The following is a 15,896-nucleotide window of genomic DNA, read 5'->3' on the forward strand; positions in this document are numbered from 1 at the left end:
CCCTCCCAGCATCAGAATCTTTTCCAATGAGTCAACTCTTCGCATGTGGTGGCCAAAGTACTGGAGTTTCAGCTTTAGCATCATTCCTTCCAAAGAACACCCAGGACCAATCTCCTTTAGAATGGAGTCGTTGGATATCTTTGAGAGTCTCCAACCCACAGTTCAAAAGCATCAATTCTTTGGTGCTCAGCTTTCTTCACAGTCCAACTCTCACATCCATACATGACCACTGGAAAAACCATAGCCTTGACTAGACGGACCTTTGTTGGCAAAGTAATGTCTCTGCTTTTGAATATGCTATCTAGGTTGGTCATAACTTTCCTTCCAAGGAGTAAGCGTCTTTTTTTTTTTCCTTTGAAAATTTCTACATCTTGCCATCATTTTTTTTAAATTTTATTTTATTTAACTGTACAATATTGTATTGGTTTCACCATATATCAAAATGAATCTGCCCCAGGTATACATGTGTTCCCCATCCTGAACCCTCCTCCCTCCTCCCTCCCCATACCATCCCTCTGGGTCATCCCAGTGCACCAGCCCCAAGCATCCAGTATCATGCCTCGAAGCTGGACTGGTGACTCGTTTCGTATATGATATTACACATATTTCAATGCCATTCTCCCAAATCATCCCACCCTCTCCCTCTCCCACAGAGTCCAAAAGACTGTTCTATACATCAGTGTCTCTTTTGCTGTCTCGTATACAGGGTTATTGTTACCATTTTTCTAAATTCCATATATATGCATTAGTATACTGCATTGGTGTTTTTCTTTCTGGCTTACTTCACTCTGTATAATAGGCTCCAGTTCCATCCACCTCATTAGAATTGATTCAAATGTATTCTTTTTAATGGCTGAGTAATACTCCATTGTGGATTAAGTGTCTTTTAATTTCATGGCTGCAATCACCATCTACAGTGATTTTGGAGCCCCCCAAAATAAAGTTAAATAAGTTAAAGTTATCTACCATAGAAACTCTATTTTTATACTGAGCCAAGATTGAAGGAAATACTTCTGGGGAGGAAAAAGAAATGCTTATACCAACTGAAGAAATGTTTGTTTTCCTCAGCCATTGCATAGTGTGCACTGGATCAATTATTTATTAGGTGCTTCTTGAAAGTTAAGCCAATCCAAATAACTGTCAAAAACACTAGTTTGATGTTACAATCTCCATTTCAGACATGAAAAGTAATGGTGGAAATAAGGATATTCACAATATATCTGGGAAAGAAATCACATTGGGCACAAATGATATACAGGAAAGAAAAGCTTTATAAAATCAAATAAAAATGCATATTCTATAAATATGTTTTGAGATTACTTTAGCATACACAATCTCATGGTTAGATTGGCCTAAAGGAAATGAGGACACTCCATCAGTCCTCTGCAACACTTTCTATTGGATGTGACAGTATCATAGAGAGGGATTTGGGGCATATATCATCAGTTCAGTAAATATTTATTGAAAGGGTAAGTATATTATTAAACACAATCAATATTGCTTTTAGGTACCACCTATTATTCTCTCTGCTAAATATAATTTGAGTAAACAACTTAGTATATGAATATGACATATACCATGTAAGAGAGGTTATATATGGCTCAGTCATAAAGAATCCATCCGCCAGTGCAGGAGACACGGGAAATGTGAGTTCAATCCCTGGGGAGGGAGAATCCCCAGAGGAGGAAATGGCAACCCACTCCACTATTCTTGCCTGGAAAATCTCGAGGACACAGGGGCCTGGCGGGCTATAGTCCATAGAGTCTAAAAGAGTCAAACATGACTGAGCAACTGAGCACACGAGCATGCATGTACATATGGTGTAAGTCTCTAGAATGAAGAGTATGATGTTGTGAGAAAGCCTCTGAAGTCTGATAGTCTCAATGGAAGGATGTAGCAATGCTTTTCTTTTGAACGAATTAGAGTATAAATAGTTTGTCTATTAAGAATATATCTATATAGGGCAATAAAAAACACTCTGTGAAATGTATCAATATTTCACAAACTAATCCTTTTATTTACCTTATGATTCTACATCTACCAATTTCAATTTGATGGGTTATTTTTCTCAAACAGGAAAAAAGAGGCACTTAATATTTAATACAATATGTGAGACTTTTTCTTCATGATATAAATTTTTCTAAAATTGTTCGTTTAATACTAGATTCTAAATTTCCTCAGCGAACTTATGCTCTGGTCTCTGAAGTTCTTCCAGTAACAACAATGTCTGAATCCACCCACCAGTCGTTCACCAGGCACCATTAGCATGACCTCATTCCAACCCCAAATTAAGAGTGACATCAAGTGCTGACTATCAGGGCTCTTGATCCCACTTTCTACTGAGCTTTCTACCACCTTGCCCCTGCTCTGATACCTGGAATCAGTTTCAAGGCATTCTCCAGGTACTCATCTTCAGTGATGGGGTTTCCATCAAACTCCAGCTCCAGTATGAAATCCCGCACAGTCCAGACAAAGTCTGGAAAGAATCTCACAAACTCGACTGAGTCCTCTACATCATCAGAGATGGGAGATGATTTGATTCTGATCAGCTCTGTTAATTCAGTCACGTAGCTGGGATCTTAGGTAAGGAAAAAGAAGCACTCTCCAACAAAATTTCCAGATCATACCCCAAAGCAAGTTTTACAAATATTCCCTTTTGCCCCATTTTGCAATCTCATCCGTCAACAGAATGGAGTCATGGAATAGGAGAAACGGTGTCAGCTGCTATTCCCATAAACTCAATGAAATGTGCTAGTTCAGCTCTGGAAGGATACTGCAGCTGTTCCAGGGCCTGGTGGTTGATGGTGCCCATGCTGTTGTAGATACAGGTACTGCTCAGGAGCACGGCCAGGGCAAAGATCCATGAGTCATTTTTGGAGTCACCCTAGAAAGTACATTACAGGGTGAAGACACTACTCATGCTCTCATTCAATTGTTCATTTGCTGTAACAGCAGACTGTAACTCGATAGGAAGGCAAGCAACATAAATTTTCATCTCAGTTCAGTTCAGTGGCTCAGTCGTGTCCAACTCTTTGCGACCCCATGGACAAAATGCAAATCTTTCTGGTGTTGATATTGACCCATCTAAGCTCTTTTGTGTGATTAGCTATTAGCAGAAGTGAATGACATCATATATATGTTTGAATGTTTACTAGAGCACCTGGAACATAGATGTTTTCCAGTAGAAAGTGGACAATGATTCCTTTGCAACATTTTCTAGATCATGATGGATATTAGGAATAGAAATACTAATCAATTAAATTCAACTACTAACTGTTCATCTAGATAACAGGAGACACTCATTTGCTTACTTGAATATAAAGTTCCACATAATAATCCCTACCCTAGAGAGATGGCTTTCTGGAGGGTCAGATATATATGGGAACATACCTATTTATCCAAGATGATAAACAACTCAGTGTGGAAGCAAATGTGTTACTGTAATAGACAAAGGAGTAATACCACAAAGACAGAAAAAAACAAAACAAAACTGTGCATTCAGAGCCAGGAGTGATTGTGTCTTACAGTGATGTGATGACATGAAGTTGAAAAGAACTGGGCATTAAAGAATTGACAGAAAGTGGATTTGTGAAGCTGTAGGGCTTCCCTGATGGCTCAGTTGGTGAAGAATTTGCCGGCAGTGTGGGATAGTAAAGAATCTTCCTAGAATGCGGGAGACCTGGGTTTGATCCCTGGGTTTCGAAGATCCCCTGGAGAAGGGAAAGGCTACCCAGTCCAGTATGCTGGCTTGGAGAATTCCATGGACTTTATAGTCTATGGGGTCGCAAAAGTCAGACATGACTGAGGGCTTTCACTTCAGTCACTTCAGGAACCATGCAAGTGGAAAGACCCACAGAAGCTGATCATGATTGCCAGAAACTGTGGTTATATAGAGGTATTACCCGGAAAAGGTGATGGCACCCCACTCCAGTACTCTTGCTTGGAGAATCCCATGGACAGGGGAGCCTGGTGGGCTGCAGTCCATTAGGTCGCGAAAAGTCAGACACAACTGAGCGACTTCACTTTTACTTTTCACTTCCATGCACTGAAGAAGGAAATGGCAACCCACTCCAGTGTTCTTGCCTGGAGAATCCAAGGGACAGCAGAGCCTGGTGGGCTGCCGTCTATAGGGTCGCACAGAGTCGGCCATGACTGAAGCGACTTAGCAGCAGAAGCAGCAGAGGTATTACCAGGTTATTTTATTTGGCTGAAGTGGTGTTACCCATGTAGTAGTAGATAATGAGGTGGAAAATGATATTCATAACAAGTCATGAGTGACTTTGGAACTGATTTATATGTATACTGCCCACTCCATAATTCTGGGCTTCCCTGGTGGCTCAGACAGTAAAGAATCTTCCTGCAATACAGGAGACCTGGGTTTGATTACTAGGTCCAGAAGATCCCCTGGAAAAGGGAATGGCTACCCACTCCAGTATTCCTGCCTGGAGAATTCTGTGGACAGGGGAGCCTGGCTGGCTACAGTCTATGGGGTTACAAAGAGTTGGACACGACTGAGTGACTAACACTTTCACTTTTTTCAACCAGATACATTACAGATAGTGAGACCAGCAAATGGTTCTGCTATTATCAGTGTGCAGTTTGTTGTGCGTAGGCTTATGGCAAATGAGGTTAGGTGAAGGAAGCAGATTATGCAAAGTACAATCAATTATGAATCATAGAGCAACTTGGGTTGACACTGACATGACTACTGAATAAGTTAAATTTTGATTTATAATTCAGAATTCATGAATTCATGTCCCAACTCTTTTCTGCAGTGATGAAACCCAAGTTTCAATGCTCCTACATTTAATTTAGATGCAGATTAATACAAATAAGGAGGAAAAAACTGATTGTAACTAACACTATAAAGTCAAAATATCTAAAATTATCCCATTTACAAAGCTTTTCAGTTAAGAGTTCACTGACAATGCCCAGAGCCTTGTAATAAAATGTTCCTGGTATAGAAGGAGCTTTTTTGGAGATTTAAAAATATATATATAAAATAGATTTTTGTTAAATAGACTTTTAAATTTTATTTATTTTTAAAAATGTTATTTTATTAAATATTTTTTTTAATAATATAGATTTTTACTCAGAGAAACTCTATTTCATGGTTTCTACTTACAACCCCATCAACTCCACAGCTCTCAACTAGTAAAGCCCATTGTTCCCATGGGTTATAGCTTCTACTGGACTATAACTATAGTCTTCCACCATTATAACTGGTGGAAGACTGATTATCGTCTTCTGACTATAGCCAGGCTTCCACCAGTCTAGCTTTCACCAGACTTCCCAAACTAACAACTGGTGTAGGTTATCACTTTGTGTAAACATGGTTCTGGGTGCTCATAACACTGCATATTTCTTACCTCCCCAACTGAGCTCTGGGCCTTTAGCTTCATCACTCTGATACCTGTTGCATTCAACACAAAGCCCTGGGATTCATATGCCCAATAAATATTTATTAACTGGTATCTTTCGTCTCCCCTGGAGGAGGTCATGGCAACCCACTCCAGTATTCTTGCCTGGAGAATCCCCATGGACAGAGGAGCCTGGTGGGCTACAGTCCATGTGGTTGCAAAGAATCCATCACAACTGAGCAACTAAGCAACAGCACAGCACGTTTTTTGTCTCAGTGCTGAAAATAAGATCTATCTATAATAACCAAACTATTGAATTTATTATAGAATAAATTCAAGCAAAGTTTTTTTAGCCTCATCATTCATAGTTTGCTTTGCATAATTTGATTGGGACATGTCATAAAAATTGAACTGAGGTGGGAAATTGAAATGTAAGTAGAGTAAGGAATAAAGAAGATTCCCTGCCTCACCTTTTCCATATCACCCAGACCCTCAGTGTCCAGAAGGACCAGGGTGTGGTTCTCCTTGGAGGGGTGGGGCACACACCACATCCAGATTCCCTTGGTTTCAGACTGCACTGTGGAGCCCAGACAGAAACCTGCACAGAAAGAGGAGGAAGCAACGCACAGTAAGACCAGAGAGTTCAGGCTAGCCAGGGGTTGCTTTGGGTAAAATGGTTGGAATGTGAGTGCCTGGGTTGGGGACAGGTGTTTCCATTTCAGCAAGGACAAGTGCTACACATACTCAGGACCTTCCCAAGAAATATTTAATGTCCCTTATTCACCTTCTAACATTAATGGCTCATACTGTATCACATTAAGAGGTCAGTGTAAACTCTGTTAACATTTCTAGTTATCTGATATTGAAGAGCTCCCATATCTTCCACTTTCTGATGGAGTCCCACCAGTACCAGTAGGAGATCAGGAGTAAGCCTCCTGTTCCCCTGGCTTCCACCCTCGTGAGCCACGTTGTCCCAGCACCTCTGTTCCTCTACCTTGACCACATCTCCTTTTGTTTAGCTCCATCCAGTAGCTCTGGTGTTTGTCACATTCTGGAATCCATTCATTGCTTGCTTCTTCACACTACAGAAGATACAAAGGCTACATGACCATTGTTCCTGCCACCCTCTGACTGCTTCTACATCCTTCATTGATTCCTTTTGCTCTGCTTGTTCCTTTGTGATTGTTTCTTCATTAAACATCTTGATTTACCCCTTAAGTGACTTCCATATGTCCTTTCAGGACTTAGACTGATATAACACTCTTGATAGATTTGTTTTTCCTTCCCTTCCTCCCTGTATTTTCCTCATTTCTGTTCTCCTCTTCAAGAAATGACGAATTCTTCATTCATTGACCCGAGGTTGCTGATATTACAGCAGTGAATCAGAAAAGACCCATGAGAATTGTTTGCCCTTCTTTCTAGAGTCTTAAAACAACTGAGGGAGATTGTGTGTGTGCTCAGTCTGTAGCCCACCAGGCTCCTCTGGCCATGGATTTCCCAGGCAGGAATACTGGAGTGGGCTGCATTTCTTCCTCCAGTTCATCTCCCTCACCCAGGGATCTAACTTGAGTCTCGCATGGTTGCTGCATTGCAGGCAGATTGTTTACCGCTGAGACACCAGGGAGGCCCAGAGGGAGATTATGTGAGGTATATGCCTAAAAACTGCAGGCAGTGAATCTTATCTATAGTGCAAGATTTTAAGTGCCCACCAGATGCCCATGGTCCCTTCAATGAGACTAGAAATGGATATGATGATATCCCTAGTGGAGCATGGTTCAGCATGGCTCAGGCCGTTCAATGATCATATCCTGTGTGTTCTGTTCAGAGAGGATATAACACCTGAGGTGATCTGCACTCTTCAACATCGTGATGGCTTTTCACTGTTTGCCAATTAATACAGAGAAATATAAGCTCCCATTTCCAACAGGGAGAAAAGACAAGGTATAACTGGGGATCATCGCTGTCAGTTATGTGAGGTCAAGGACAGACAAAGAAGTCACCACAAGGGCAGAGTGCAGTGACTTGCTTCTGCTCGTGGACTTTGACTGGGCACCAATTTTGTTTCATTTTTGGTTTTTGTCTTCTTGTCATACAACTGGAGTGGTAGAGTCACAATTCAAGTTCTTTAAAACATAACTAAGTGAGGGATTTCCTTAGTAACAGAATTTGTTGTTCAGTTGCTCAGTCAAGTCTGACTCATCACAACATCATGGATTGCAGCAAGCCAGGCTTCCCTGTCCCTCACCAACTCCTGGAGTTTGCCCAAGTTCATGTCCATTGTATCAGTGATGCCATTCACCTCCTTATTACCTGATGTTATCTCAAATAGAATAAAAAGAATGTTGTTGAAACACCTTGATTGTTCAAACACTTTGACTGATGACCTTTCTCACAGTTTTCAAATCTTTAATCACTCAAAAATGACATATTAAGTAATATAGCCTGACAGAGAAACCAGTCCTCCCCTGACTAGTTGTCAGGAGTTTCTCTAAAAGAAAAGCAAATATAAAATATTTTTATTTGAGGCCAATGGGAGATTGCAAAGCAAAAAGAGGAAGAAAGGAAGAAAATAAAGTAAGAGAGATAAGAGACAGAGTCTGAGAGAGACATTGAGAAATAGCTAAGATTCTTAGATTTTAGTTGGCTGAGGTTCTACTCCCTAATCATGCTGAGACACTGAGCCACATAAGAAGGCATTAGGAAAGAAATGGTGTGTAGTTTTCTTAGACAGCAATATCCAAGACATTGGCAGACTGGCCCTAAAATCAATAAGAACCAAGCAAGCAACTCGGTAGAAAAAGAAAGATTTCATGAAATTGGAAATGTAAAGAGTAAATTAATATGTTTGTAGTGAGGCAAATAACATGCAACTCTATAGACACCAGATTAGCGGAAGTTAAAATAAGTCTTTTACTAGATTTTTTTAATGATGTGGAGAATTCCAGTTACTGCTAATAAGCACAAAAATTGCATATAAAACTTCAAAAACTGTTTGATATTGTCCTGAATGCCTGAAAATATATGGACTCTATGACCCAGCAGCTACACTTCTGAGTATATCACACAGGGGTAGCTAGTGTACATGTGCACCAGGATAGATACAAGAATATTCACCACAGCAGAATCCATAAAAGGTAAACTACAGATAATAACAGTGTTCATCAACGAGTGAATTCTTCTATCCTTTGTCAATAGCATATTATAAAGTAGTGAACAAAAATAAATTACAGTCAATATGACAAACTAGATGAACCTTATAAACTTCTTGTTGAGCAAAAGAAGCAAGACCCCAGTGATTGGCACACTTTAGTTCCCCTTGTATTAAGTTCAAGCTATGTTTTACAACCTGGGTGTGGCTCAGCTGGTAAAGAATCCACCTGCAATGTGGGAGACATGGGTTTGATCCCTGGCTTGGGAAGGTCCCCTGGAGAAAGGAGAGACTGTATATTCCATGGGGTTGCAAAGAGGTGGACACGACTGAGCAACTTTCACTTCATGTTTTACAAATGGAGAAACATAATATGAAGCAATTTTTTAAAAGGAAGAGTGAAAGAATACCCCATGAAAATCAGAACACTGGTGAAGTCTAATGAAGGTGTGAGAGGACATAACTTGGGATTTTGGGTGTTGAAGTATTATTTTTTGATCTCAGTAGTGATTAGACAGATGATTACATTATGTTTATCAATTTTATAGTATTTATATGTGTATATTTTATGCACCATTCTGTATGTGTTATAGCTGATAGTAGGAAAAAGAGAAAACGAAAGTATAATTTACCAAATTGGAAATAAGCAAATTAAATGAAGTAAAAGGTGGGTGGTAGCCCCATTGAGATATGGGTTTTACAGAGATTCATCTGTCTGTACTTCCTTCTATCCTTTTTAAAAAACAGAACATGTTGAACAAAATTTGTGTGCTACCTGAAATGTCCCTGTGGTTTAGGGCAAACATGGAGAAGGAGAAGGGAAGGGAATGATTGTTGAAGATGAACTCCTGAGCAGTTGGCAATGGATAGGATCAGGACGAATGAGGTAGATTTTTGGATGACGTTGGGAATTCTCAATTACTGGATAAAAGAGTTAACATTGTGGAGGGATGGGTTTGAAGTTATAAATTCGGAGGTGAGAATTAGGCGTTTTCTTCAGTAGGGAGTTAGGCTCTTCAGTAACATGATCCTAGAGGAGGAGGATCAGCAGACTGTGTTATCACTGCTTCCAAGTAAAAGGTCTTGAACAACACTCACCATGGTTCTGTCCTGCCAGGCGGTTCATCAGGTAGGACTTCCCCGTCTGATAGAGCCCTGTGATGGCCACCACCACCACAGGCTGAGATATCTGCTCGAGAATCTTCAGTGCTCTGGGGTTTAAAGGTAAGTATTTAGCCTAGTGTGCCTAGGCCTGTACACGTGAATTATGTACATTTCCTCATGGATCCTTAATGAACCCGAAAGCAACCTGTCCATGGGAGGCATGCAGTGAATACAATGAGAACACAAAGCACTGATGATGAAGACTTAAGAACACAAGCATTTAGGGGGTATTAGAGGCAGACTCTGATGCTGGGAGGGATTGGGGGCAGGAGGAGAAAGGGACGACAGAGGATGAGATGGCTGGATGGCATCACTGACTCGATGGACATGAGTCTGGGTGAACTCCAGGAGTTGGTGATGGACAGGGAGGCCTGGCATGCTGAGGTTCATGGGGTCGCAAAGAGTCGGACACGACTGAGCGACTGATCTGATCTGATCTGAGAGGCAGATGGGATATGAAGGGGATGAGGAGTGACCAGACACCGTTTCTGGAATTCCAAATGATTTGGTCACTCAGTAATTGCACAAATATTTATTGAGGAACTACCATGTGCTGGACACAGTTCTAGGGGCTCAGAAACAAACAGTGAACAACATGGAGACAAATCTCAGCATCATGGAGCTCTATTCTAGAGGAGACAGATAATAAAGTAAAACCAAAATTGTTGTTGTTGTTGTTTTGTCGCTAAATCTTGTCCAACGCCATGTACAGTAACCTGCCAGGCTTTTCCATGTACGGGATTCCCAGGCAAGAATACTGGAGTGGGTTGCCATTTTGTTCTCCAGGGGAAACTTCCTGACCCAGGAATCAAACCCACGTTTCCTGCTTGGCAGGCAGATTCTTTACCACTGAGTTACCAGGGAAACCGCCCCCCACCACGACCCCAAACAAAACATATATGTGTATATTAGGGGATGGGAAGAGATCAGAAGGAAAGGATAAAGGAATGGCCTATAGAGCACTGGGGGTTGAATTTATGAAGTCAGTAGCCAGGGAAGACCGTGCCAAGTAAGGAAAATGAATGTAATCAATGATTTGATGAAGACAGATGGATGCAGGGAATCAGTGGGATCTGGAACAAGCTGGAAGAGCGAGTGTGGGAAAAAAATTGAGATAAAGAACATAGCTCTCTTTCAAACACAAAAGGATAGACCTTTAATGTGGCTACTCAAAGTTGTGCTTGTACGAATTAATTTATTAGCTGAAATTATAAGACTTTTCTTATTACTTAAGCTGATAGGGAAGAGATGCAAGCAGCCAGGGTGTTTAAAGGTCTGCCTAGGTGTGTCAGAGTCTCACATTTGGGCCAGGCTCTGCTTAAAATGATTTTGTCACAATGATCAGGTGTTTCATGATCTCAAGGGACAAACAGCACTCTGAGGGCTTTGACAGTCCCATTGTTTCTTTTCTCACAGACCATGTTAAGCAGTATGTACATGTTCCCATACTTTATTAACCATGTGACAACTGGGAAGATTAATTTATCTGTGCCTTATGTTTCTCTGCTATAAACTGGTGACGCTAAAAGTAAAAATCAGTCTGTTGTTAGGGTCATTAGGAGAATTAAATACCTCATAATACTTACACTATTCTTAACATTATGCTGGTTCATAGTAAATCCAATGTAAGTATTGCTTTACAGTTGAGTCCTCTGAAGAAGGGGAAGATAATTTCTGAATGAAAGAGGAGGATTGGCTCTGGCCTGAAACAGTGACACTTCCCTCCCTGGTTGCAAGCAAGTGGGAGGACACATCCCAAGAGGAAGATGAGCAGGCTGGGGAGATCCAGTGGGGACAGCTGAGAGGGAGGATGGTGATGGGGGAGAGTCAGGCTGGAGGAGCTCAGAGCTGCCTGGCCAAGTCCAAGTGCAAGTTCTGGAGTTGGGCTGCCAGGGTTCAATAAGAGGGTTCACGTGACTTGTTTGCTGTTGAGACCTTGTAAAAGGAACTTAACTTTGGAAGCCTCCATTTTCTATCAATGTTGTAGGAAAAAGAATAATTCCTGCCTGATTCATTGCTGTACAGTTGATAACATATAGGGTCTCAGAAAATTTTAAGAAAATTTCCTGCATTAATGTACTGTTTCAACGATGAACATATTAGAAAATGTAATAATCTGTTAGCGCTTCCAGTAAGTTGTAAATAATCAAGGTATCTAAAACCTTTAAAAAAAAAAACATGAATTTTTTTCAGCAGAATTCCTCTCTACATGTATCCTTTTTTTTTTTTTTCCTATAGTAGATTGGCAGCAGAGATGGGAGAACAAAATGATCTTTTACTTCTGTGTTATGTGAAACTTAATAAGGGGAAACTTCACTCAAATGGAGTCAGTATGCCAGAAAGAAGAGCTCGCATGCAGTACAACTGGAGGTAAGTTATAAGGAAAACTGTCAAATATAGACCCCAAGGACAAAACCTTCAACAAGGGAATCATCAATGACAGTCCCCAACAGGAAAAGATGTACACTGCATCTCCTAGAAGAATTGTCTCCCCCAGCAATTCAGCCAATGAGGATGGGTCATCACCCCGACCTCTTATTTTTTTTTACTAATGGACTTGTTTTCAAAATAATCTTTCCCAACTCCTTTCTTTTCTCAATAAAATAATATTCTTTCTTTGTGAGATTTGCCCATGGCTTTCCTGTAACTTGCTACTTCTGAATTACAATTCCTCTGCTATTCCTGAATAAATCCACTTTTACTTGAAAAATAGCTGTTTAATTTTTAAGGTGAGCAGTCATAAGCAAGAGGAATTGTAGACTTTCTTTCTGAGATTAAATAGTGATAAAGTTTTGTGTAAGAGTCCATGAGTTTGCAATGTATTTTTTAAAATTCAAAGTATACTGAGGTACCCAAACCAAGAAACTTTTCACTTTAAAACTAACCAAATAGAATGAAATAATGATACTACACGGCAGATGACTAACGTTTTCCAAAGGCTACTGTTCAGGAGAGTTATCTGAAGTGATGGTTAAAAGTACTCTAATCTTTGTATTTTCAGGAAATACCAAAAGTTATTATGAGGCAGTTCTTATATGGGAAAGGTATTAAAAGCAGTGCATGATAAATCAACACGATTAGACCTTAAAGCTATTATTTACAGTTGGTTAATGAGACTAAGATTGAATTATTCCATATAATACAGTTTAATAGTATGTGGAATATTTAATTTTTTTAAAAAACTTTTTATTTTATATTGGAGTACAGCTGATTAACAATGTTGTGATAGTTTCAGGTGGACAGCAAAGGAACTCTGTCATACATATTCTTCCACAAACTTCCATCCCATCTAGGCTGCCTCGTAATGCTGAGGAGAGTTCCATGTGCCATACAGTAGGACCTCATTGGTTAGCCATTTTCAATATTGCATTGAGTACATGTCAGTCCCAAACTCCTTAACTATCCCTTCTTCCCATCCTTCCCCCATGGATTGTTAAATATTTTTAATACAAAAATAATCGTGTTTATCTCTTAGAGTTTACATAATCTGTATATTATGGGACTTCCACTCTCTCTAGTTTTTTCAATGCCCAGCAACGTAAAGTCAGGACTCAGTCAGAGTCGGGGGGGTAGGGGCAGGGGAAACAGCCCCAACCAGTGCCTCTGTGAAGAGGTAGGTGTTGGGTCATGCAGTTCTAGGAAGGACTTCAGCCCCCTTACCTCAGAAGAGTTAGGATGCACACCTCTGTATTCCGTGGTGGGCTCCTTTCTGCACTCCTGGATGGATGCTGGAGGAGGAGCATCCATCCAGGACATGGTGCACAGGCTGTTACCTGCCAGCTGCCTCAGGTCCAAACCGAGATACCGAGTGGCAGGAGGAAAGCTCCTTGCAGGCTGCTTGTCCTTCACTCCCTCCATACTCTCCTGCCTCCCCTCCCAAAGTGTGGGCACTGTGCTGGGGGACTTATTGCTCTTTCTAGTCAACAAGAAAGTACGTATAAGTAAATTTTAGGAGTGTACTTTGTGTGTATTCTGCAGTCAGGAAACAATTTCTCAGCTGTCCTCGCTTGTTTCCTGAGCCCCTCCTGTGTTTGGTTTTGAGAAAACACATCTATTTTGAAACTGAAAATGGAGCAGGGTGTTACACCCATCCTGTTATGGGTTGAGTTGATAAAAAGAGAAAAAACAAAGTGGCATGAAAGTTGCTCAGGCGTGTCCAGCTCTTTGTGACCCATGGAATATACAGTCCATGGAATTCTCCAGGCCAGAATACTGGAGTGGGTAGCCTTTCCCTTCTCCAGGGGATCTTCTTAACCCAGGGATTGAAACCATGTCTCCTGCATTGAGGGCAGATTCTTTACCAGCTGAGCCACAAGGGAGACCCAAGAATACTGGAGTGGGTAGCCTATCCCTTCTCCAGCAGATCTTTCCGATCCAGGAATAGAACAGGGGTCTCCCGCATTGCTTGCGGATTCTTTACCAACTGAACTATCATGGAAGCCCCCAAAGGAGAGGAAATCAAGTCTAAACCACATGACCTTTTCTGGAGAGGTTAGCTGTTAGATTTTCTTTCTTTCCTTTTTATTCTTTGAGGCAGGAATGAGATGAGGTGGGAGTAATGACATCACTTCCTTCACAGTCAAGTTCACAAACCCACCCTCAGTCTTCCTCCCCAGTTGGATTTTGGGGGTCTTTTGTTTACATATGCACTGAAAATTTTTTCTTCTATATGTGTGAAAAATACTGGTATTTTGATACATGTCTTTTGTCTCCTTCAGTTCAGTCAGTTCAGTCGCCCTGTTGTATCCAACTCTTTGCAACCCCATGGACTACCGCACGCTAGGCCTCCCTGTACATCACTAACTCCAGGAGTTTACTCAAACTCACGTCCATTGAGTGGGTGATGCCATCCAACTATCTCATCCTGTGTTGTCCCCTTCTCCTCCCGCCTTCAATCTTTCCCAGCATCAAGGTCTTTTCAAAGAGTCAGTTCTTTGCATCAGGTGGCCAAAGTATTGGAGTTTCAGCTTCAACATCAGTCCTTCCAATGAATATTCAGGTCTGATTTCCTTTAGGACGGACTGGTTGGATCTCCTTGCTGTCCTAGGGACTCTCAAGAGTCTCCTCCAACACCACAGTTCAAAAGCATCAATTCTTTGGCTATCAGCTTTCTTTATAGTTCAACTCTCACATCCATACATGTCTACTGGAAAAACCACAGCTTTGACTAGACAGACCTTTTTTGGCAAAGAATTGTCTCTGCTTTTTAGCATGCTGTCTAGGTTGGTCATAGCTTTTCTTCCAAGGAGCAAGTATCTTTTAATTTTATGGCTGCAGTCACCATCTGCAGTGATTTCGGAACCCCCCAAAATCAAGTTTGTCACTGTTTCCACTGTTTCCCCATCTATTTGCCATGAAATGATGGGACCAGATGTCATGATCTTAGTTTTCTGAATGTTGAGTTTTAAGCCAACTTTTTCACTCTCCTCTTTCACTTTCATCAAGAGACTCTTTAGTTCTTCTTTGCTTTCTGCCATAAGGGTGGTGTCATCTGCATATCTGAGGTTATTGATATTTCTCCCAGCAATCTTGATTCCAACTTGTGCTTCATCCAGCTCAGCATTTCTCATGATGTACTCTACATAGACGTTAAATAAGCAGGGTCACGATATACAGCCTTGACATACTCCTTTCCCAATTTGGAACCAATCTTTTGTTCCATGTCCAGTTCTAACTGTTGCTTCCTGACCTGCATACAGGTTTCTCAAGAGGCAAGTCAGGTGGTCTGGTATTCCCATCTCTTTCAGAATTTTCCACAGTTTGTTGTGATCTATACTGTCAAAGGCTTTGGCATAGTCAATAAAGCAGAAATAGATGTTTTTCTGGAACTTTCTTGCTTTTTCCATGATCCAGCAGATATTGGCAATTTGATCTCTGGTTCCTCTACCTTTTCTAAATCCAACTTGAACATCTGAAAGTTCACATTTCACATATTGTTGAAGCCTGGCTTGGAGAATTTTGAGCATTACTTTACTAGAGCATGAGATGAGTGCAATTGTGCGGTATTTTGAGCATTCTTTGGCATTTCCTTTCTTTAGGATTGGAATGAAAACTGACCTTTTCCAGCCCAGTGGCCACTGCTGAGTTTTCCAAATTTTCTGGAATATTGAGTGCAGCACTTTTTTAAGGTAAGATTATTCCTATGTCGTTTATTGTTTTTGATGGAATGGTAAATGGGATTGTTTCCTTAATTTCTCTTTCTGGTGGCTCATTTTTAGTCTGTT

The 15,896-nt window shown here is 40.8% G+C and overlaps 1 protein-coding gene across 1 annotated transcript in view; it reads right to left on the minus strand.

Moving 5' to 3' along the window:
• Positions 1–13,638, minus strand: part of LOC105003302 (guanylate-binding protein 4-like) — a 20,549-nt gene extending 6,911 nt beyond the window's left edge. Inside the window, 5 exon segments of the mRNA XM_010860358.1 lie at positions 2,375–2,571; positions 2,775–2,884; positions 5,831–5,958; positions 6,355–6,442; positions 13,333–13,638. Of these exon segments, the coding sequence (XP_010858660.1) occupies positions 2,375–2,571; positions 2,775–2,884; positions 5,831–5,958; positions 6,355–6,442; positions 13,333–13,530 (721 nt within the window). The 5' untranslated portion in view covers positions 13,531–13,638.
• Positions 13,639–15,896: the final 2,258 nt, after the last annotated feature.

The sequence above is a fragment of the Bison bison genome, unplaced genomic scaffold, assembly GCF_000754665.1.
Source record: "Bison bison bison isolate TAMUID 2011002044 unplaced genomic scaffold, Bison_UMD1.0 scf7180017864466, whole genome shotgun sequence".
Classification (NCBI taxonomy): domain Eukaryota; kingdom Metazoa; phylum Chordata; class Mammalia; order Artiodactyla; family Bovidae; genus Bison; species Bison bison.